Here is a 23786-nt window from a genome sequence, read left to right as displayed (position 1 = left end):
AGCAATCGTTGGAAGCATTTCTCTGCAGTTTCACACACTTTCACCACATCTGGAGTAGGTCTGACTAAACTACCTCTGTTCTTCTTTTCTAGGAAACTGCCATCGATAACCTCTCCAGTGGTCAAGGCAGTGAGACATTCCTCACAAGACACATACTTCCTGGTCATCTTTACAACATACCCAGAGATGTATCCAATTGCGGCGCATTTGTATGTTGAGAGAGCAGTTACATTGGGCATGTCAGAGTAGTCATGATCAATCCTTGCTGGACTCCGTGGTGACAGGTCATATTTCCTCACCAAGAGTATGTCTTCATCTTGATAGGGAACATTTGAACTTGCAGAACTCGAAACGTGTAGAATGCTAGTTCTGTCTTGAGCTGAACAATTTCCTCCTATGCCCTGGATTTCGTGCCTCACAAGCATTTTTCTGTATGATGTTGAGAATTCCCGAGCGGTGGGATTGTTGTTACTCCCCAAGGAAGACCGCATGGCACAGAAAAAGAGTTCAAGATGATCCTGATGACTATTCTATTCTATTTCTATGGGTCAGACTGCGCTCACCTCTTAGCCAGCCAGTGGTGCCAGATCTCACCATTGTAGAGGATTTAAACTCATCCGCAACAGATCTTTTATACTTGTTATTTTTCGGGTTACTTTCAAAAATATTTTTGCTACAATTTATCAAAATCCGCTACAATTAAGTCATAAAATATCAAGAAATATGAATTTTATAGACATTACTTTAATAGAAACAGGTAAATATCTGTAGCGCTAGAGAGCTCTGTCGTCTCTGACGTCACACGTCACTAGATTTGTCCAGAGCCGCATAACTGCACGTCTCGGGAATTCAATCCAGTAATCGGGAATGCAACTTCAGTAATCAACTGCACTATGCCGAATTCCTACCTTGGTTCATCGTTATGTAGATTTGCAGTCGTGTTGCGTTGTGTGATCGTATGTAAAACTCGCAATCCCACACTAGAACCTTCTTAAAGAAGTTTAGCTCATGATTCTAAATCAGAGCTATCAGAGTTATCAGAGTTTGTTCAGTTTTGCGATATGAAAAATCAGAGTTGGTTTAATATGGAATCAGTTTGTTGAGTTTTTGTTCAATATAAAAAGTCGTTTCTTTCAATATGAAAATCAGTTGAATGCAATATCTAAAATCAGAACTTAAAACCAGTATCAAGAAACCAGTCTTGGTAATTCTAAAGCAATATATCAGTTTCGTTGTTGCTACGGTTTCTATATTTTTTGGCACTGCCAGGATGACGTTTGGATCAGTTTATTGTTAATAATGTAGCAGCGACAACATTTCGTATCCAGTTGCTGGTGGTGGAGCTTTAATGATTCTGGTGTTTTCCTTTACTTTCTGTGTTGCTGGATCGAAGATTAAAACCTATAAACAATTACGTTGTGAGCAAGCATCGATCTTCTGAGTTTGAATTAGCAACAATACAGCAGCGTAGTCGACCTCGTGTCCTATCATTCCTTGCCGACTTCGCCCAGGAATGTTGCCATCCCACTGATGGCTGTGTATGGGTGGATATGCTGAAAGCAGCGTCCGCTACATATCCATTTGGCCTTTTTTATCTAATATTTTCCTTGTTTGGCTTTTTTTAAGTTCGCCCCGATAGCTCAGTTGGTTAGCGCGTGACTTCATGAACGAAGAAGCTTCAAGATCAAGCGGCGCCGATTCGACTCTTAGGGTGTGCGCTTGAGCAACGCATTCTAAGGACTGCTCTCCATTCAGCGGTACTTAATAGATGGAATAATTCCCCGCAACAACACTTCAACAATCGGAAATTCACCTCTGTCAATCTCAGTAACCAACCCTGCGTCAAAAACCTCTACAGGTATGCGAAATTACCAGGAATAACCTATCAAAGCTTTGTCAGTCCGAGGATAAAGATTCAAAACCAAAAACCAAACCTTTTGTATTATTTTGGCTTTGACATTTTCGTAGTTTGGCATCTCTGCTTTTAAATGCTGATATTCAACAAGAACAAATCCAAGCTCGGATTCTGGCACATTGAGTCACGACTTACAATGCTTATTTTATCTTGTTTGAGTTTGGCTTAGTTTTGGCCTTTTTTCTACCTATTTGGCCTCTTTTTTTTGATGAGTTTGGCCTTTTTTTCAAATTTTAGTCTGGCAACCCTGTAATCAAGCTTGCCAAAATAGTCATGTTTGTTTTAGAACATTAACATAATTACCGTAATTTACTGATAGTTTCAGATAATTTTTTTTGTTTTCTTTGTGAACACTATCATTAAATCAATGGCAGAACGCTGAGTTTGTGAGATAAGAATTAAAATATAGGCACTGTATTAGTGGGAATAAAAATATTTGATTGAGGTTGGCTAGGGTATGTCGCATAGCATAGGTATAAATGAGAAAGGTTATACTGAGAAAGGTATTTAGCATAATTTTACCACGCAACTCGATGCGCCTATTATTATTATTGTAACTGTCTCCGCCGCCAGTGTAGCCAAATCGTTTGACAGCCGCTCGCTTCGATCAGTCTTTGAACAAGGTTGATAGGATCTCCATTCTTTTTTGTCCTTTGCGATGTTTTGCAATCGATGGAGATGTGATTTGCTGAGCAGAGATCCCAGGCCAGCTTTTCTGCTGTCAGATCTCAGCAGTTGTAATAAGTTGGTACAGTGATGTCCGGTTCGGCCTTGGTACTTTTTGCTGCCAATTATCGCAAATTCAAGGGCTTTCTGGGGAGGTGAGTCCTGGTGAAGTCTCAGAAGATGTCCAAACATGTTCCATCTCATGGTGGAGATCTTGCAAGATAATGGTTCACTGTTGCATATTTTGCAGAGGTTTTTGTTTGAGATAAGACTGTTTGGCCAAGTATGACCAGTTATGACACGTAAATGTTTTCGATGACAGGCATCCAATCTTTCAAGACTTGCTTTGGTAACAGACTCAGCTATTGCAGTTGTAGATCATAATTGGGATGCAGCACGTGCTGTACAATCTTAGTCGCAACTGCAATGGGATTCTCGATCTCTTGCTCCATAGTTTCCAATATGATCTGAAAGCGACATTGCCTAAATTGCAGCGAGATTTGACATCGGCAGTGCTGCACAATGATGATCCCAAAAGTTTGTGTGTATGCCATTTTTCGTTTCCTCAAATCGGTAGGCTATCAGCATCAGTTTAATTTGTGTCTGCAAGAAATATGTGGGTGAATTCAGTTCACCCACATATTGGGGTGGGAAAAGACGATAACCTTCTCGCGGTTCACCCTGTTAGTACTGATTTTTCAGGAAGCTAATCATCGTCTAGGCTTGCGGGTTGACAGCCGCATAAAAAAACACCGAGTGGGTGGTAAAAGGATAAACCCTCGGCCCACCTTCGGGAAGATGTCTAAATTTCAACAAGCACTCTCAAGGCCCAGCACTACCTGTATACTATGGGAATTGGGAAATCACCATCGGCACATGAAATGTACGAGGCCTTAATGCTAAATCTTATTTCAGCTGAAGTCTTTTTTCAGCTATTTCAGCTAAATCAATTTTAAAAAAAAATTGAAAAAATTACCGAATAGGGATTGGACGCCCCGAATCGGGCCATTCCGACAATATCATATAGCCTTGCATAGGTGAGCCAAAAACAGACAGAGCAACATTTATGTGCCCACCAAAACAAAACATCAATAAAGTTTTACAAGTTACTATAGGCTACTTTGATTAACACTTTCAGTTTCACTAATGGTGTGTATTTTTTCAGAAGCATTTTTTTTTCTTTGTCATTGTAAATGTTGATCTGGAAATGTGGGAATTTGTGGTAATCTGTTTTAATTTTATGCTTGTTCTTACACCAGTGATGTCTTCAAACATAACTTATACCAACATCACTCAGGTAATAAATCAATTTACCTACAATTCTTTTTGTTGTTTTAAACTGTAGGCTATGTTTGATTCATAGTTTGATGAGTAATTTCTTTTTAGAATAATTACACCAAATTTTTGTTATTTAAAGAAAATGAAGCTGAAGTTAGATATCGTGGCCAAGTGGCCAGCTTGTTTTCATCACGACAAAATAAATTCAATTGGCCCACAGCAACAAATCATTGCAGTATAGTCTCACTAAGCTTATTTTACTAAATTCTAATCTAATAGGCTGTTAAAATCACTGCAATTTTGTAACAGTTTGGCATTGGAAAATTGTTTAATTGTTAAGGTTTAAACTTCTTTTTTTATAATCATGTTTTATTTTGTTGCAATTATGACAACATGCAGTTACTGCAATCAAAGATGAAACACTGTATGCTGTTGGAAGCAAGACAGAGACATATTGTTTTTGTGTATATCAACTGTTTCTATTATTTTTAATTTGTCGCTTTGGGTTTGAATAATTTGAGCTACAAATTTGATTTGTTACCATTATTTGAATTGCTTGTTTTGTATCCTTTATTAATTCAACTAAGCCTCTGTAGTAGGCCTACCGGTACGGTACATTTTTTATCTTGAAATATTAAGAAGTTGTTGTTTTGAATGTTGAATATGTATTTTGTTGACAAAAAAGTTAGTAACTTTGAAACTATTATTCAGAGGTTGATTCTGAGCTAAAATTCGAAACTGGAAATTTCATGAATTCTAAAGTCCTACTGTTTTTTCACAAGATGGCATTGACATATTGTAGCAGTTGAATGCTTGTTTCATATGTGGAACATGGCCACCTGGAGATGCGGCCTGATTTGTCACATTTTGCAGATTTTGATTACAGCTAATTAGTGCTTGCCTGACATTTTTTGAGATGATTTTACTTTTTGCGGTTTCCTAATGACATAAAACTTTTTTGTTGCCTTGGGAAAGCAGTAGCAAATGAGAAAAGTAAGTTGAAAAACGCTGAATCAGACTGTTATTGAAAAATTAACAGTCTGACTAAAATCTTCGAAATCAAATTTTCTTTGTTTTTCAGTATGTAAAGATGTTAAAACCTATTGTGTCATCTGGGGAAAAAGTAAAGAAAGCATAAAAATCTAATTTTTAAAAAAATTGATTTAAACGTTCGCCCAAAGTTAGAAAAATCTGGAAATTTCTGCAAAATGTGACAAATCAGGCCGTATCTTTAGGTGGCCATGTGTGGAAGAACACATTTTACCCTGGTTGTATGGGAGCAAGTCTTTTAGGCGCAGACAGTTAGGCGCCGGTCAAATAGGCGCGCACACTGTGGGCGTGGCGTCTGGATATTTAGGTGTGGAGCACTTTGGAGCCCATTCATTTAGGTGCTATTCCTAGTAAAATCTGCAGATTGTATCAGCTTGGCAGGTAAGGCAATGCTTTTAGACAAATTGTTATATTGAACAGAAAAATATGTCATGGCTACCGTGAGTGAAGCTGCTTAAACCGACAATGCTTTTCTCTCAAAATGTTGTATTGAACAGAAAAATATATTGGATTTTAATGCGCGTGTTTGGCATTTATATATTTGTTGTTAGTCAAGGTTTGCGTTGGCGAAAGCTTTACCAATGAATTATAATATTATATATTTAAGTTTCTGAACATGATTGAGTTCGCTTTTAGTGAGTCAAGTAATAACTATGCTAAACATCAATAAAAAATATACCATAGCCTATATTCAAGCGGGTTGTAGGCTTGAGTGAAGAATAACTTAGTTTTCCATCAAAACCCTGACTAGGTTTAATAACGAGCAAAGTCGCACCATTATGCTTGCAACTTGCAGCCAGGGTTCATATGTCCTATAGAAATGTATTCATGTAGTAGAGCGATGTCTCATACGTACTCGCCACATGACCAATCCATTTCGAGTAGAAGTAATTGCGAAAAGTAACAGATTAAGTAAAGTTCCATCTGGCTGCAACCTGTGTTTAGGATGCATAACTTAACAAATGTCCTGTGGCGATGTGCTATTATCAAGAGTAGTAGAGCGTTGTCTCGCACCTCATCTCCACATGTGCATTAACAAAACAACATATTTTTCTGTTCAATTTAACATTTTGTCTGAAAAGCATTGCCCTACCTGCCAAGCTGATGCAATCTGCAGACTTCACTAGGAATAGCACCTAAATATCCAGACGCCACAGTGTGCTATTTGACCGGCGACTATCTGTCTGCGCCTAAAAGACGCGGACCCGGTTGTATAGCTTTCACATTGCTTTAATTTTGCAATAGCCGTTTCCTCCAGCTATATATATCACTTTTTTACATGCCTATCTAGAGCATTAGCATATAAAATGACACAATAAGTGTCACCTTTGGATGTCTGATACAAAAACGTATTTTTTATATATATTGTATTTATGCAGGTATATTATCCTGAGGTTGACATAGAAGTTGATTCTTTATCCCTGAAGCATCTTTTTATTTTGAGCAAAACCTTCGTCAATCTTGTATTGCCCTCGTTTTCAACTATAGAAGGTTTGTGTTTTACAATATTTGAATTGTCAAGCAAGCATGACAAAGTACCAATGATTTAATTAGCAGAATTTGTTACTGATGATGTTAAAGTATATTATATATATATATATATATACATTATAATATACATTAATATTAAATCAAATATAGTTATTACTATCTGAATCCTTAACAGCCTGTTTCACCTAAAGGAGGATTATCAGAAGGTCCTTATTCAAACAGAACATTATTACATTAATATTGTGTAGCAGATAATCCTGACCAGATGGGAAAAGTGTGATGCGATTTTTGTAATCAGCCCCCTCCTGCCCTCAAAACCGTTCCAAACCTTTGCATACCAGTAATCAACAAATATATAAAAACACCGGAATGGCCCATTTCGGCGAGTCCAATTCGGCTAGTCCGATTCAGCGAGTGCCCTATTCGGTGAGAGCCCTTTTCGGCAAGTTCCCTATTCGGTGATTTTTTGAATTTTTTTAAAAATTATTGGGTACCGTAGCCTAATTATCATTGCCGTTTTAGGGGTTGGGGTTAGAGGTTAGGGTTGGAGTTAAGGGGTTAAGGGTTAGGGGGTTAAGGATTAGGGGGTTATTTGAACGTTTAGCGACGTTAAAACGATGTAAAAGTGGCAATGATAATTAGGCTACGGTACCCGACAATTTAAAAAAAAAATCGAGAAATTGCCGAATAGGGCACTCGCCGAATCGGACTAGCCGAATTGGACTCGCCGAATAGTAGCAGACCCTAAAAACACATACCATATTGATAAATTTTATTTATTGATAATGATATATACCACAAGGGATACATGGTGGCATCTGTTTAAAAGAATTTTTGAAATTTTGATTGAGATGATTCAGAGGAGTGATCAACTAAGTTAAAACCTAGTTTCATTATATCGCTTTCAAACAACGTTTCTTGATTAAAATATAATTGTTTGTATGGAGATAGTATGGAAAGCCCATGGCTGCATATGTTTATTCAGAGAATTATAGGGATTATTATATTCATTCTAACAAATGCTTTTGCAAGTTAAAATCTGGTTGCATACTAGAATTAGAAACTGCAATATTTTGCACCTTCATAAATTAGCATTTTGCATCCTAATTGAAGTGATAAAGTCTGGCTATTCTGAGAAGAAAGGAAAGGGCAATGGTGAGAGCAATGTATGAAGTAAAAACCAGAAGTGAGGAAAAGACTGAAGAACTGGTGGATATGCTTGAGATGAGGGAGACTATTGAACAATTTGCCAAGGCAAATGGAGTAAGATGGTATGGACCTGTCCTAAAGAGGGAGGAAAGAAGAAGTGTCCTTCAAAAGGGATTGACTTGAAGGTAAATGTGAAGAGGCCACAGGGACGTCCAAAAAAAAATGAAATGAAAAGAACATGTGAAGAGAAGAATGAGGCAAACAAAGTTAAACTAAACTAAAGGAAGATGATGCGATGGACAGAACGAGATGGAGAATAGGAGTGAAGGCAATAGCTGCAAGGAAAGAATTGGCCACCTCCACTAGGGACGAAACCGAATTTGGATGATGACATGAACAACACAGGGCTTAGATATAACCAAGGCTACCATATCATCCTTATTTCTAAGAAATGGCCATATTAGTATTTTATTTTCAGCAATTGATATGCTGCAGAACACTAACAGTACAATCACAACCACGGTCGACATATCAGTGACGAATCTGGCAATCGCGTAAAATGGTATTACTTTTCTTTGTCGAGTATATATATACGAAATTGCTCCCTTCCCCTTAACATTGCTAGCATGATCTACCGCTGCAATTTCAATGCTCACTAATTACTTAATGTGTAATTGCTAGATATAACCGCAAGATAACAGCTAATTCACATTTACCGTACTGTGAAACAGTTCCAACATAACCTGTTTCATTTCCATGAGTATCGGAAGACAAACATGGAAACTGATGATAAATGAAACTTAAATGATTCCTACAATTAAAAAAAAAAACAGAAGTGGAATTTTTAAGAACATCTGCACCAAATCGGTCATCTCCACAACGGCTGCACCGAATTGTCGCACAGTCGCAGACCCCTTCAATTTGGGTCCACGTCTTTTAGGCGCAGACAGTTAGGCGCTGGTCAAATAGGCGTGCACACTGTGGCGTCAGGATATTTAGGTGTGGAGCACTGTGGCGTCCGTTCATTTAGGTGCTATTCCTAGTAAAGTTTGCAGATTGTATTAGCTCAGCTTTGGCAAAACCTAGTAGGGGTTTTGACGGAAAACTAAGTTACTCTTAACTCAAGCCTACCACCCGCTTGAATATAGGCTACGATATATTTTTTACTAATTTTTAGTGTAGTTTTTATTTAACTTAACTAAAAGTGAACTAAGTCATGTTCGGAAAACTTCAATAATTTATTGATAAAGCTTTCGCCGACGCAAACCTAGACTAACAACTAATAAATGCCGAACATGCGCATTAAAAAAAACGATATATTTTTCTGTTCAATATACAGTAACATTTTGTGTGAAAAGCATTGTCGGATAAAGCAGCTTCACTCACTGAAGCCATGACTAACAACAAATAAATGCACGCGCATTAACAAAACAACATGTTTTTCCTGTTCAATATAACATTTTGTGTGAAAAGCATTGCCCTACCTGCCAAGCTGATACAATCTGCTGACTTTACCAGGAATAGCACTTAAATGAACGGGCGCCACAGTGCTCCGCACCTAAATATCCAGACGCCGCAGTGTGCGCGCCTATTTGACCAGCGCCTAACTGTCTGCGCCTAAAATACTTGCTCCCTTTAATTTGGACCTGCTCGTTTGAAAGATTAAAAATATATTTTCATTAGATTTTCTATTCAAAGCAGTGAGTGGAAACAGTGGCTTTGGTGCTATTCTTCCCCAGTGGCAAACGGTAGGTTTTATTTGTTAATATTAATTTTCATTTTGTGTAAAAGTCTAACAGTCTATTTTATCCTACAGAAAGTTATTAGTTGAGTTATTTTTATTTTGACTTAAAGCGATTGTTTTGATTTATTTTTGTTGTGTTAAATGACAATGTGTTAACAATCTTTCCTCATTAATTTTGATATATATATCAATCAAGGCATACGCGCCGACTTCCGGGGAGTGGCGCCCCCCGTAAATTTATGGTTGAGGGGCAACAAAAATGGCTGTTACAAGTGGTGTTTCAAAGATAAAATACTTCGCGAAAGAGATTTAGATCATTTAAAGTAACGGACTTAAAGAATGCCGAAAGCGAAAAACAGCTTACGTTGCTCTTGCCCGCAAAGCAGCAGCTGATCGCATGGCTTTCTCTGGAACGCAAATTACTACCGAGGTGCGCACGGCACGCACGCTCACAGTCACACATAGTCTGGGAGCCTACGACAGAAGATTTCACCCCATAAGGTACAAAAGGTTTGACCCCTTGAAGTTACTGGGGTCAACCATGTCACTCACAAAAAGTATGGAAGATTGACCGCGCCGGGTGGATCTGGACGCTAGAGCCCCCTAAAAAGCCCAAAAAGGGGGTTAATTTCACCCCATAAGGTACATGGACCAAACTTGGTGAAAACGAAGTTTTATGTCAGGACATCACAAAAATATCAAATCTAACAATATTTTCGAGTGGAAAGGTGATGTAAGACCCCCCCGAAAGTAACCCCCCGGGGGGTTAATTTCACCCCATAAGGTACATAAACCAAAGTTGGTCAAAACGAAGCCTTATGTCAGAACATCACAAAAATATCAAATCTAACAATATTTTCGGGTGGAAAGGTGATGTAAGATGCCATCAAAGTAACCCTAATAGGGTTTATTTCATCATAGAATACATGGACCAAACGTGGCCAAAACGAAGTCTTATAGGTCCTAGGACACCACAAAATATCAAATCTAACAATACTCTCAGTTGGGAAGATGATAAAAGACCTACCCAAAAGTGAATCTCCTCCTATAGTTTAATTTATTTCATTCCTTACTCGAACCAACCTTGGTGTAACGGAAGTGCTATGCCAGGACAGTACCAATGGATTAAATCTAAAAATATTTTTATATAGGTTTTGGTGAAATACATTCACAAGCTGTCCCATGATGCATGAAATGGAACTATAACCTACTTTACAAAAAGTTTTTGCATAAATCATGTTCAGTCAATCGAAAAAAGGCAACAGGACATGACAATACATGGCTTTGTAACACCAAAAACAGAAAGTACATGAGAAGCATATAGGCTACAGTAGCCAGAAAATTGATAAAAGATCTTGATACGACCACTAAATGTTGAATTAATCGAACGACTGACTATCCAAATCAAAACGTTTCGAAGTGAACCATTTGGAACGTTAATTCAGGCAGTAATGAACATTTTCCAGCCGCTACAATAAATAACCCAATAAACCCAATGTAGTAAATTTTTGTTTAATGCTATTTGCTTCATGTCTCTAATCAGTTATTGTAACTGTTCATTCATAAACAGAGATTGTTTGTGTAAATGTAAACGGTCGTTTCTTTATTCTTCATTGTTACTGCTGTCGCTTTCACTTTCTTCGTCTTATTCTTCGTCTTATTTGGATAGTCAGTTGTTCAATTAAGTCAACATTTAGTGGTCGTATCAAGATCTTGGATCAATTTTCTGGCTACTGTAGCCACGGCGCCGATCCCTATAGGACAGTGGGGACATGTCCCCACCATCTTTTTACATGTCTCCACCATCTATTTACATGTCCCCATCATCTTTTTACATTATTTTTGTAACGTAAAAGGGAAAATATTACCCGAATGTCACAATTTTACCAGTCAAACGTTTAAAATATATTGAAAGGAGGGGACAACATTTTTGTTTTATGCGAGGAAGCCCCAACCGTAGTAGAAATGTTTTATTAGGCAGAGAAACCCTGGTGTAACTTGCAAATTGTATTTAATTTGGTTACGCCAGGGCCACACAGTGCAAAGTTTTAGAATTACTTTGAAAGAGTCGTACAAGCATGTAGTGCAGTAAGTGTAGCTTGTGTTACTTTTGTATAAGAAAAAAGCTATTTTTTCAGTTATTATTACATTGAGGTTAAGAGCTGCTGAAATGTCTTTACCGGTTTGGCAAAAAATTGTATATAGGAAAATCAGCAGTTGGAAGGCTGACAGGCAGCTTTTTTTCAATTGAAAAAACTCTTACCCTACCCAATTTTTAAAAGACTTGTCACGTTCCAAATCGTCTTCAGTATGGACATGGCCAATTGGCCATGGTCAACCTCTTAAACTTCAAGATCGATCGGTCAGAGTATTTTACAGTCATTGACAGCTCGCAGCAAAATCTTACTGACTATTTCAAGTCGACCGATCTTGAGCACTACAAAATTCTACAAGAATCACTCTTTAGTGGAAAGCTACAATGACATTTGGTAGACGATTATCTTCAGTTCTTTGACACAAAGTCCCTTGCACAAGATTTTCGAATGATATTCAAGAAGATACCATCCGCTGTTCGGCAAATGTTTCCGAAAGTGGAACTTTTGCTCATATCACCAGCCCGCTCGTGTTCAGCTGAACGCTCATTTTCAACTTTGCGACGTATCAAAACTTTGTTACGATCTACCATGACACAGAAACGGCCAAATCATGCAATGGTCTGCTATGTGCACAATAAAGTTTTGAATTCGATCAACCTTCATTACAAGCCAAGGATCAACCAAGACTTCGTTTTTAATTCGACGGAGACTCGTTGCCGAGTTGCAGTTTTTGGACTTCTGCTGTCCAATGCTGACACTGACAATTAAAATACATCGCATTAGACTTGTAGCCTATCTACTGTAGGCCTATTTGTTTGTTTGTTGAACAGACCCCAATCTTTCAGCTCGCTTCGCTCGTCTGCCCTTTCTTTCCTAGTAAATGTCCCCACCAATCTTAGAGAGCGATTGGTGCCCATGACTGTAGCCTATATGCTTCTCATGTACTTTCTGTTTTTGGTGTTACAAAGCCATGTATTGTCATGTCCTGTTGCCTTTTTTCGATTGACTGAACATGATTTATGTAAAAACTTTTTGTAAAGTAGGCTATAGTTCCATTTCATGCATCATGGGACAGCTTGTGAATGTATTTCACCAAAACCTATATAAAAATATTTTTAGATTTAATCCATTGGTACTGTCCTGGCATAGCACTTCCGTTACACCAAGGTTGGTTCGAGTAAGGAATGAAATAAATTAAACTATAGGAGGAGATTCACTTTTGGGTAGGTCTTTTATCATCTTCCCAACTGAGAGTATTGTTAGATTTGATATTTTGTGGTGTCCTAGGACCTATAAGACTTCGTTTTGGCCACGTTTGGTCCATGTATTCTATGATGAAATAAACCCTCTGGGGGTTACTTTGATGACATCTTACATCACCTTTCCACCCGAAAATATTGTTAGATTTGATATTTTTGTTATGCCGTGAAATAAGACTTCGATTTAACCTACTTTAGTCCATGTAGCCTACCTTATGGTGTGTAATTAACCCCTCGGGAGGGTCACTTTGGGGGAGTCTTACATTATCTTTCCTCCCAAAACTATTGTTAGATTTGATATTTTTGTGATGTCCTGACATAAGACTTCGTTTTGACCAAGTTTGGTCCATGTACTTTATGGGGTGAAATACACCTTCCGAGGGGGTCACATTACGGGAAGTCACTTTGAAGTCATCTTACATCACCTTTCCACCCGAAAATATTGTTAGATTTGATATTTTTGTGATGTCCAGACATAAGACTTCATTTTGACCAAGTTTGGTCCATGTACTTTATGGGGTGAAATAAACCTTCCGAGAGGGTCACATTAAGAGAAGTCACTTTGAAGGCATCTTACATCACCTTTCCACCCGAAAATATTGTTAGATTTGATATTTTTGTGATGTCCTGACATAAGACTTCGTTTCGACCAACTTTGGTCCATGTACCTTATGGGGTGAAATTAACCCCCCGGGGGGTCACTTTCGGGGGGGTCTTACATCACCTTTCCACTCGAAAATATTGTTAGATTTGATATTTTTGTGATGTCCTGACATAAAACTTCGTATTCACCAAGTTTGGTCCATGTACCTTATGGGGTGAAATTAACCCCCTTTTTGGGCTTTTTAGGGGGCTCTAGCGTCCAGATCCACCCGGTGCGGTCAATCTTCCATACTTTTTGTGAGTGACATGGTTGACCCCAGTAACTTCAAGGGGTCAAACCTTTTGTACCTTATGGGGTGAAATCTTCTGTCGTAGGCTCTCGGTCTAACACTGCTTTAATTATCTTCCCGCGCGTGAGGAGCAACTTCAAAGTCAAAACGCGTGGTAGCGAAAAAGCGAATGCGAGGTAGAATGTTTATTCTCCTTTCACGAGTTATCCAAACGTCCGTTAGATTTTTTGTGACTTCAAACATGCAACCGATTTTAGCAAACTTTATCGAGTTGAAACTACGACACAACAAACAATTACGTGAATAGGCTACAGCTTAATGAAAAAATGCATTTTTTAAAACTGTCATCCGTGTTTTGCTTCAATAATCAATAAGCACTGTATTGATGTATATATTGTGAAAATATATAGGCTCCATCTCATACACTCATCAATATGCACTCATCTATTATACACTCCTGTACTATCGTATTCGATAAAAAACAGAAAAGAAAACACTTCCCGTTGTTAACGCTTTGAAGGTACGTAATTAACAAAACGAGCGAAACGAAGTTAATAAAACTGATAGCGGGTTTCCACTCTGCTTGAGATCATGATTTTTTGCGTTTTATTTCGATAACTTCACTGTCTTGATCGTTGTTATTCACTCGCACAAAAAGGAAATGAATCGGCTTGTTTTCCAACTGTTTCAATTATGAGCTAACAATATCAAAATTGTTACGACAAGGCGTACAGCGGTTTTAATAAATTCGATTTGCGACCTAGGTGTCAATATAAACAAGACAGTAAGCTTAATCAAAGGCCATTTTAATTGAGTAAAATAGCGTTATGGTTGTGACGTCACCACCTTTCTCGCCCCCCAAGGTTTTTTAAAAAGTCGGCGCCTGTGAATCAAGGTATGCTTGAGGGGCTGCTTGTTTGATAAATTCAACTGAAGCCTTGACTTGCGGGTACAACAGGGTAGTCCAAGCTGCTGGTATAAATTTATCGAACGTCTTTGACTGATTTCCACAAAAATTGGTGATGCAATTTCCATTCCAGGCTGTTGGTCTGAAATTCTCCACTCACATTCATTCACAAAAAAAAAAAAAAACATTTTATGCTACATTACTTACCAATTTCACTTTGGCATTATGTCGCTTTTGTATTTTTATAATACTAGATGGGATTTTTTCATCAATGTTTATAACGATCAAGTCAAATTTAATCTCTTGGTGTTAATTGTTTTCAGGTTGTATCTTATGAAAGTGGTTTTGTAGCTTGTGTTGTGGTAGGCCTTGCTTTCATGTTATTCTTTCCTATTGTTGGTTCAATCGTTTGTTGCTGCCGTACTTGCAATAAATGTGGAGGAAAGATGATGCAATCCCACAAACGAGCCAAAAGCAAGTGGAGACATTTTCTTTGTATCTCACTGCTTATATTGAATACATTGATTGCGTAAGTACAGTACGTGTTTCAGATCTTCTCTAGTAAGGGAAGGTTAATTTTAATTTCAACTTTAGCCCTGAGGATGCCACAGTACATTCCAAGACCTCTAGAAAAAAAATTCTGTTTGATCCCCCCCTCAGTGGCCCCCCATCTTGAAAATTACTTTTTTGCGTAAAATTGCCTTGTACAGTATACGAGCATTGACGTACGTACATTGCATTGACGTAATTTTTTGTTTATGGCATTTAAAGTTCAAATGCAGTATTATTTATTACTATACCAAAACACGCTAATAATGTTGCAAGACAGCCAAGACAGTCGCAAACAGTTTTTCTGGTCTTTGTCGTAAAGCACGGAAAAGTGGTCATTTCGATTTGTGCGCATGACTCATGCGCAAAAGCATACCAATAATGCAGATATATTTTGTATTGAAAAAATAGAAAATATGCTACCAGATTAAATTGATCCAAGGGTATTGTACAGCTTTTGTCACGCAAGTATGCCTTCTTAAGTAGCCTACACGTATCATTCTTACAAAAGTAGAATTTTAAACCTTTTTTATATGATATTGATAATGATATAATGTACTATGCAGTCACTGAGGAAGCCACACTTGTGTGGCGAAAGCTTCACAATACACTTGAATTTATGAATTTAATTCTACAACACTCTCTACTTTTCTTTGATTAGTATTGATGGCAGTACGCATCCATTTGGATCATCAATTGGTAAATTCAAAAGAAGATTGAAAAGTTCTTTCACGAAGTTTTATTTTTGATTTTTGTATTGAACTGGAAAAATTAACGAATAAAATAAATATAACCAATAACCATAATACACTTAAAATCCATTTCTAATCTTTCACAAGCTTTTTGTTCTTTTGTATAGTGCATGAATATTTCTGTAGGCTTATTATTATCTTTGTGTAAATAAGCTACATGTAAAAATCTACTTCAGAATAAATTCTGTCATGGTAATATGTTTACAATAGGCCTAGCCTATGCCACCTTTTCTCCCACAATAGAAATAGCCTACTTTGAGGCCGTATATTTCGTACAACAACGTTGGATTTTTCATGGAAATATTTTCCTGGACATTTTTTAAAAACTACAGCCGTTTAATCATGTTATGTTGTATCATAGCATTACTTTTAGACTGTTGCTAGTACAGATAGAGAGTTACTTGTCATGAAACAAGTCAAATGTGCATCTATGGGTATAGGGTCTGTCAAGGTAGTCAACATCCATGGCTGGTTGAGCTATAGATATAGGGTCAAGCTGGCTGGGTCATTGGTCAAACATCGGTGTACAGGTTAACCAAAAACGTGGAGCCAAAGCTCTCCATAATTGGCTTGTGGATCAAAAAACAATCGGGGGAACATGTTAATTGTTAAGTTTCAAGAAAAAACATTTCATTCATTAATGTTGCCTTTTCTCGCCGGAGGTGCAAATTTCGTGCATTGTAAGGCAATTTGAAGGAAGACCTTATGAAAGTTCACTTCACAGGATCAGCGCATTGTCTAGTATCGTCAAGCTAAATGCGACTTTGTTATTTGAAAAGTAGTTTTTGGAGATAGGTTTTAGTCAATTTACAGGGGCTCCACTACAACCAGCTTCATGCAAGCTGTTTGCATTAATGTCACGCTTTTACGCATGCGCACAAATCGAAATTTCAACTTTTCCGTGTTAATGAAACCGTTATGATGAAACCAAGAAGAAATGTTTACGACAGTCTTGCAACATATTTAATGTGCTTTAGTACAGTGACAAATAATAATATTTGAATTTTAAATGCCATAATCGAAAAGTGACGTCCATACAAAATTAGACAATTAAATGCGAAAAGTAATTTTCAGGGTAGAAGGTGGTGTTTGGGCGAAACTTTTAAAATTTATTTTCTAGAGATCTTTCGAATGTCCTGTTGTATACTAAAACCAGGACTAAAATTATATTTGAAAAAAAAAACGATTAACTCCCTTACCACTATCTCTAGTCTAGACAATAGACATGTAATACAGTTTTAAAAGAATCTCACTTTTAATTGCCCATTGTTTTTGCTTTGGGACAGATTTCCAACAATGAGCTTGTTTTTTAGAGGTTGGTTCAATATGTGTGCTGGTTTTATAAAGGCTTTTAGTTGAGATTTGTTCAGGTTTTATTCTGTCCTCTTTATGCATACCGATTGGGGAACATCCAGCCTTCTAAATTTAACCATAGAAACTGCACGATGAATGATCATAGTTCAACTCTTGGTGTGGCTTTCTGTTACGCCACACACAGTTCTCTATTCCAGGGATTCCCAAACTGGGGGTCGCGACCCCTTAAAGAGTCGCGTAACGAACTTCTGGGGTCGCAGAAAGTATACCAATTTGCAGAAGGTACTGCATATTCAGTCCTCGAAATTAGCGGCGGCACACGGCAATTGCGTGGTAAATGCCGCCACAAACGTCATAATGGCCATTCTGCTACGGCAATAAAAATGCCGTCGCAAAATGAGTATTTAATTCGGACAAAAATTGTTCAAACTTTTTTTCCTATTTGATTTACTTGCAGCGTGAGTTTAATCTGCAGAAACATCGCACCAGGACCTCACCTCGGACTATTTTACTTGCAGTGAACACTCACACAGTCTTCAAAAATAGCATATTTTTACTTCGCAAAAACGTTGACGAGGCCAAACTGCAAAAGTTGAAATTTCCTCGGCAAATGCTGTGAACGTTTATTACGAAAAAATTGTACCAAAACATGTAAAACGAGAAGAGAAAAAAAATAATCGAATAGTCTATCACGACCGCACTGTTTGATTTGTTGTGATGTAATAATACCAAAAGTAGCGATAAAGCGATCAACGCGATACGAACGCTGTTACGGTGATTCACGTTATAACTCATTGGGGGGAAAAGTAAGTTAATTTTGGGTTGATTCAACGTTCGAGTTAGCACAAATCGATTTAATTTTCCCGACGAGTTATATCGCGTAACAACAATGCCCAATAAGAAATTTACGTTTGTTTTACATTAATTCGACATCTAGCGACGTTAAATTATCATGAAATAACGTTAATTGCTCAATTAGGTACCGATAAAAAATCAATAGCTCCCTGCGAGAAGATTGCCTCGATTTACGTATACAGTACACGAACATAATTTCGGCAAAATTAGGATACTGCGAGCAACACAAAGTCTGTTGGATAAAGAACTAGTGAGAATCGAAATCATCGGAGAATGAGGTTGTCGCGTCGTCACTGGAATACTTGAAGACGCAAAACTGCCCGTTCATGAACGCGCGATGCCATATGATCGGAAGCATTACTTTTCTTTACTGCCGAAGAACCATTTATCCAATTTTGTACCACTTTTTATATTCGCAACGACACCGGTCAAAAATAAGCATTCGATGAAAGAATAACTTTTGCGTAACAATTAAGCCAGTATTTATAAGGTTGCAAACTTTTTACAGTTCACAAGAGCATTGTCAGCGCATAAAATAGCGTGCGTGATGCTCTGGGCTACCGTCGTGTGACACACGATGATGAAGAAGCCCATAAAATTTCGTTTGATTAAAGCATACGGCAATTGCCGCCGCAATCCAAGGCTTGTTGATTTGGCGACGGCAATGTTTTTGCCGTCGTAGATGGAAGCTAATTTCGAGGGCTGATATTAACACTTCTGTGCGAGATGCTGTGACCGCTATTAACTTTATTAAGAGTCGCGCACTCAATAGGCTGCCCATATTTTTGAAAATTTATGAGGCGAAATGGAATCGAAGTTAAAAACTCTTTTACTGCATTGTGAAGTGAGGTGGCTTTCAAAATTCAAAGCTTTAAAATGGCTAGCCAATTAACGTTGAATGCCGAAATCGTGATTTTTCCAACAGAATAAAATTCAGTCTTGGTCCACCATTTTTTCAATAACATCTAGCTTTTGTAATTATGTCAAACGTCGGATTTGCTTGAAAAACTAAACGAATTTAATTTGTCCCCTCTTAGGAGAAAACATCAATATTTTGCATTAAAATCTAAAATCGATGCGTTTCTCAGAATATTGAACATCTGGAAACCAAAATTTCAAAATGATTTATTTGAAATGTTCTCACTTCGCCTACCGTTCCAACCTAAGCAACATTGAAACCGTCTTGAGACCAGCTTTAACTAATATTGAGCCACGGCTGGACTTGCTTTGTGGCAGAAAGCAGTCACAGCCATCACACTGAATAAATGTGTTTGCTTTTTTGTTTTGTTTCCAGTAGGCTGCCCATAGGCTTCGTTGTTATGGTCAGAAATAAATAAAAACAAACTGAAATGAGAACGGTAAATTGTTTTTGGTTTTCGTTAGATTTAATTTTAAGCTTTTCAATCAATAAATTTAAGCTTATCACAAATGTATATTTCGCACTGTTTGTCGTTTTGATGGTAAGGGGCCGCGAAACATTTTAGGAGATTAAAAGGGGTCGCAAGAAAAAAAGTTTGGGAAGCCCTGCTCTATTCAGTGCAGTACTTAGTGGATGTAATAAGTTACTGATAAAAAACAAAACAAGAAACGATGAATTCTGTCTGGAGTGTCAGCATTTTGATACAGACCTAAATTGTCAATGGTTTTAAGTCAGTGCAAGTAGCCAAACTCCTGGGATTATGATTTTCAAGTAGTTTTTCAGTATACGAGGGAAAAATATTTATTCAAATTTTCTTTTCAAAAGCCCACAAATTCCAAGTTTGCCGTCGTGGTAGTTTACGGTATTAGCAATGCTTATTCAACCAAAAACTCTGTGCAATACATGCATTGTGTTGTGCGGGTAGAAACAAGAAAGAATAACCTCCCATATACCAAAAATTGAATGAGAGTGTTCACCAAGCATTGCACTAATGCACTACCCATATATCATCTTGGTTCATACTTTTTATCTTGATACGGTTTTTAAGTTCTTTGGATAAATCCACAGAAACTTGAAAGAACAAAGTTTCTGTTTTTCGCATTACATCAACGTTATTCAATGTCAACACAATACGAAAGAGTTCGGCCACTTCGTAAAATGTTAAAGTAAGACTTCGTGGCATTTAGTGAAAGACGTTCCTATCAGTTATTTTTATCCTTTCCTTGCTAAAACATCAGTTAGTTTTGCCTTGATTGAACGTCTGCAAACGTCGTGCCGGCAAACATCTGCAAACGTTCAAAAACAAACGCTTTTAAATTGTCTCATTAGCGTACTCAAATAGTGTACTGAAAGTGAGCAATCTCTCGTTTATGAAAAAGAAGGTTGGCTTTTGGCAACTGGAGCATCTTCTACACTACAGCAATAGTAAATACCTGCGTTTTGAGTACGTTCTTAAATGTCGCAATTTTGCTCTTTTAACGATTTGCAAAGGATGCTTTTGACAGCATATGCTACGCATTAAAAGCGTTTTGTGAGTCGAAATATGGATACGGAAAAATACAGTTTCCTTATTGCTGCAAAAGCCTTTGTCAAACGGGACCAATTAGATTAATACTCCTCCACTGCGTCTGGGAGACTTGGGTTCGATTACTTGTCAAATCGCGCCGAATACTTTTTCAAATGGTATCGATTGTGTGTTCTTGTGTAAAGCACCAAGAAGAAGTTCTTGAGATAGTGTCGAACTTTGCAGTTATAGCTGTAACAGGTTGAAACAGACAGTCGCTCAAAGACCAATTGCGTTTCAATCCAACAATCAACGAACAACAATGCAGCAGAATCCGCTTAATAAACTTACTTACAGATAATAAATACACCCTCGTATTAAACCCAGTTTGCGTTAAGACGGCATTTTTACTAACTGATATTTTTAAATATGGTATCCATGGCTTAGAAGCGAGGTGGATTTATAAATCGGATTCTGCTATATTACTATGTTTTACAAAACTGATCAAAATCATTGGGGTAATCATCTACTACTGTGCAAGCGAATCCATTTTCAGCATAATAAATCATTTTACTCGTTGCTCAGCATCCCTTGCGTCTTCATGTTTCTGACCAACCAATGGACATCTCAAGTGATAAAGACGATGCCTAAAACGGTCACCTCGACTCTTGGCGGTGTTTCAATCTACACCGACAGTTTGTTCACCCAACTAGAGGAGATGTTGCTGAAATACGGGGAAGTGGATGCCAGGCTTCGTGAAAGAGTGGAAAGTGAGATTAATTTTGTCTTGTGAAGTTATGATTTCACTGACCTGCATTTCATTTCCCAGAACCACTCAGTTATTTTATTGCTTTGTCATAATGGCATCAAGCGTGAAAATAATTGGGTTTATGCAATTGTGTTAAGCTTTTAGCAGCATGATTGTTAATCAGTTCACATTTTCTTTTTTACATGTGCTAGCTGAAGATGCTATCAGTATAGCGAAATCAAATCTTAATAAATTACACTAAAGGGTTAGATTGTTGTGCAAATGCCAGCATTTGATGAATGCAAAATATCAGTACAGTACCAAGTGTGTAACTGTGTATTGAACGTTCTTTTTCAGCCGAATCCTACGGCTTCGTTTTGGCGATAGAGGTTTTTCACGAGCTTTCGGAACACATCCCTTAGTCATGTGCAAATGACGAGAGACCGCTATCACCATAGCGAACCCGCACTACAAGGCTGAAACAAAAACATTCAATCTACTACACTTGAAAATAAATCAGTTTAGTTGGTTTGGAATTTCTCAGTTAACAGATACCCAAAGTAGTCACAAAACTGTCTGAAAAAGACTCAGTACATGAGGTACGATTCCCTTCATTGAGTTTGTTTTTCAAGAATACTTTTTTATTTTCGGGTCACTTCGTCATGCGGGAGCGGTAGAAATTCCAACCAGGTCATTGTGTTATGGCAATTACGCGCTTCAATGAAGTTTTTGGGTCTTTACCTCTGTCAGTCCTGGTTTTTCAGCCAATAAATTAGTCCCGTTTTGCGTTAATTCAACGTTTGCAAACTTCAAATCAATGTAAAAAGAACTAGTTTACTGTTTGAGTTAAATTTTTTTTAAACCATATTTTTTTTTAGATGAAGCTTTTTTCCTTTTTGCCATCATTCATTTGCTAATACTTGTGGAAAAGTTTTTCTTCAATTGAAGACTTGCAGAGCTCTAGGTTTACTAGGCATTTATTGGTAGTGTTTGTGTCGATTAACCGCATTTGGCATATTTTTTATCATTTGGTTTGAACTTTTACGTTTGTAAAGACACTCGAGAAAAGTAATTACCGGTACAGTTTAACACCTCGGATATGTCTATAAATTTATTAGCATACTCCAAGCTTATCCAAACCGAAAATCTCAGGCATGATTTTACACTTGGTTTGTTATGCCTTAAACAAAGCAATTTTGCATGATAGTACTGTATCATCTTTTCACAGCGAATTCATCGGCGCTAACCAAGAGGATGTTTGTCTCAAATTACGCTTTTGCTGAGCCGTTCCAGTGATATTGTGAGAAAACAGGATATGAAAACATACCGGCGTCGCTACGCTCATGCTTAGTGAACTTTTTGCCAATATTCTTAATTTTTTTAATTGCCGAAATTCTTAAGCTGCTTTTTCATAGACATATAAGTTATATACACTTATTTATGTATACACATGTCTCCAATCTCCATGTCTATACCAGTGTACCTACTGCACTGAGGAGACCGGAAGGTCGAAACGGTGTGCACTGTCTGCAGTTATGGACGCTCTTGGCTTACGCCAATTGAGCACTTTTCTGGAGGCACCTTGCTATGCATTGCGCAAATCTCACTGCTTGCAGTTTGAGCACTTTGGCAAGGTTGGCAGTAGTACCATTTTTGGTATTTAGGTACCACAAATGGGAAAATGTCACATGGAAGTATATATCTCCATGGCCATTCCAGTGTGCCTACTGCGCTGAGGAGACCGGAGGGTCGAAACGGTGTGCACGTCTGCAGTTACACGCATACTTATGTACATATAAGTTGACAAGTGAAGTCCACTTTGAGCGAAGTTATGAAGCAAAATTGAATACATGCAAAAAGTTAGTTGAGTTGAACCAAAGCAATCAAAATAATAACCACCGCACGATAGTGGAAATGCGCACAGTCAGATGAAGGAATGACCGGACTGACACAGAAGTAACGACATAAATCGTCACTACAGCTCTACATGTCAATTCGTGCTGCTACATTGTTTGTAGAATTAAATATTTCAAGATAGCATTTGGAATTAAGTTCACGTTATTTATTTCTGCCCATTGTCATTAACATTGGCTCGACGGAAAAGAATGTACTAGCTACAATAAAAGATATACCAGCACGTCACGAACTGGACAGGGTCTCTATTCTACTCTCATCTGTACGGGATGTCTTATTCACGCAACATTTACCATTCCCAACTCTTCATATTCCAGCAAAAGACCACCTTCGCATGTACGACTGTACGTGTAATTATTTTTGTGTGTTAAACGATCTAGTTGGGTATTTTTGGAAAACTGCAAAACTAAGCAAACAGCTGCGCGGATTTTGTTCACCTGATAAAACTTTCCAAAATGTTGTTTCTGCTAAGGCAGCGTTTCTTAACCTTTTCTGACTCTAGCACCCCTGTAAACAAGTCTGAACAGTCTAGCACCCCCTAACTATCGTTGACATACGACTACTACAGTGCCGGCCAAAAGTTTAGTAGAGGCCGAAATTTTAATATGCCTTCAAGATCGCTGGCAATATATTTTGTAATGAAATCTCTTGTTGTCTAACAAACTGTACATTCGTTTTAACGAAGTTGATTTAGGATTAAGATTTGGTATTTGACTTTCATTCACCAACAGAAATTCAATTATAACCATATGTAAGTGAATCAACTCACTTAAAACATCAGCA

At 37.7% G+C, this 23786-nt stretch overlaps 1 protein-coding gene across 3 annotated transcripts in view; it reads left to right on the top strand.

Annotated features, from left to right (window-relative positions):
• Window positions 1-3752: 3752 nt before the first annotated feature.
• Window positions 3753-23786, top strand: part of LOC145765136 (prominin-1-A-like) — a 46168-nt gene continuing 26134 nt past the window's right edge. For 2 of the 3 annotated variants that reach the window (XM_082576895.1, XM_082576894.1), the window contains exons 1-5: window positions 3753-3878; window positions 6289-6400; window positions 9233-9297; window positions 14772-14977; window positions 20927-21111. In XM_082576895.1, coding sequence (XP_082433021.1) covers window positions 3789-3878; window positions 6289-6400; window positions 9233-9297; window positions 14772-14977; window positions 20927-21111 — 658 coding nt within the window. In that variant the 5' untranslated portion in view covers window positions 3753-3788. The remainder of the gene's footprint in view (window positions 3879-6288; window positions 6401-9232; window positions 9298-14771; window positions 14978-20926; window positions 21112-23786) is intronic. The other variant, XM_082576896.1, reaches the window with a different exon arrangement.

The sequence above is a fragment of the Aplidium turbinatum genome, chromosome 2, assembly GCF_918807975.1.
Source record: "Aplidium turbinatum chromosome 2, kaAplTurb1.1, whole genome shotgun sequence".
Classification (NCBI taxonomy): domain Eukaryota; kingdom Metazoa; phylum Chordata; class Ascidiacea; order Aplousobranchia; family Polyclinidae; genus Aplidium; species Aplidium turbinatum.
This window is presented reverse-complemented; position numbering and strand designations above follow the sequence as displayed.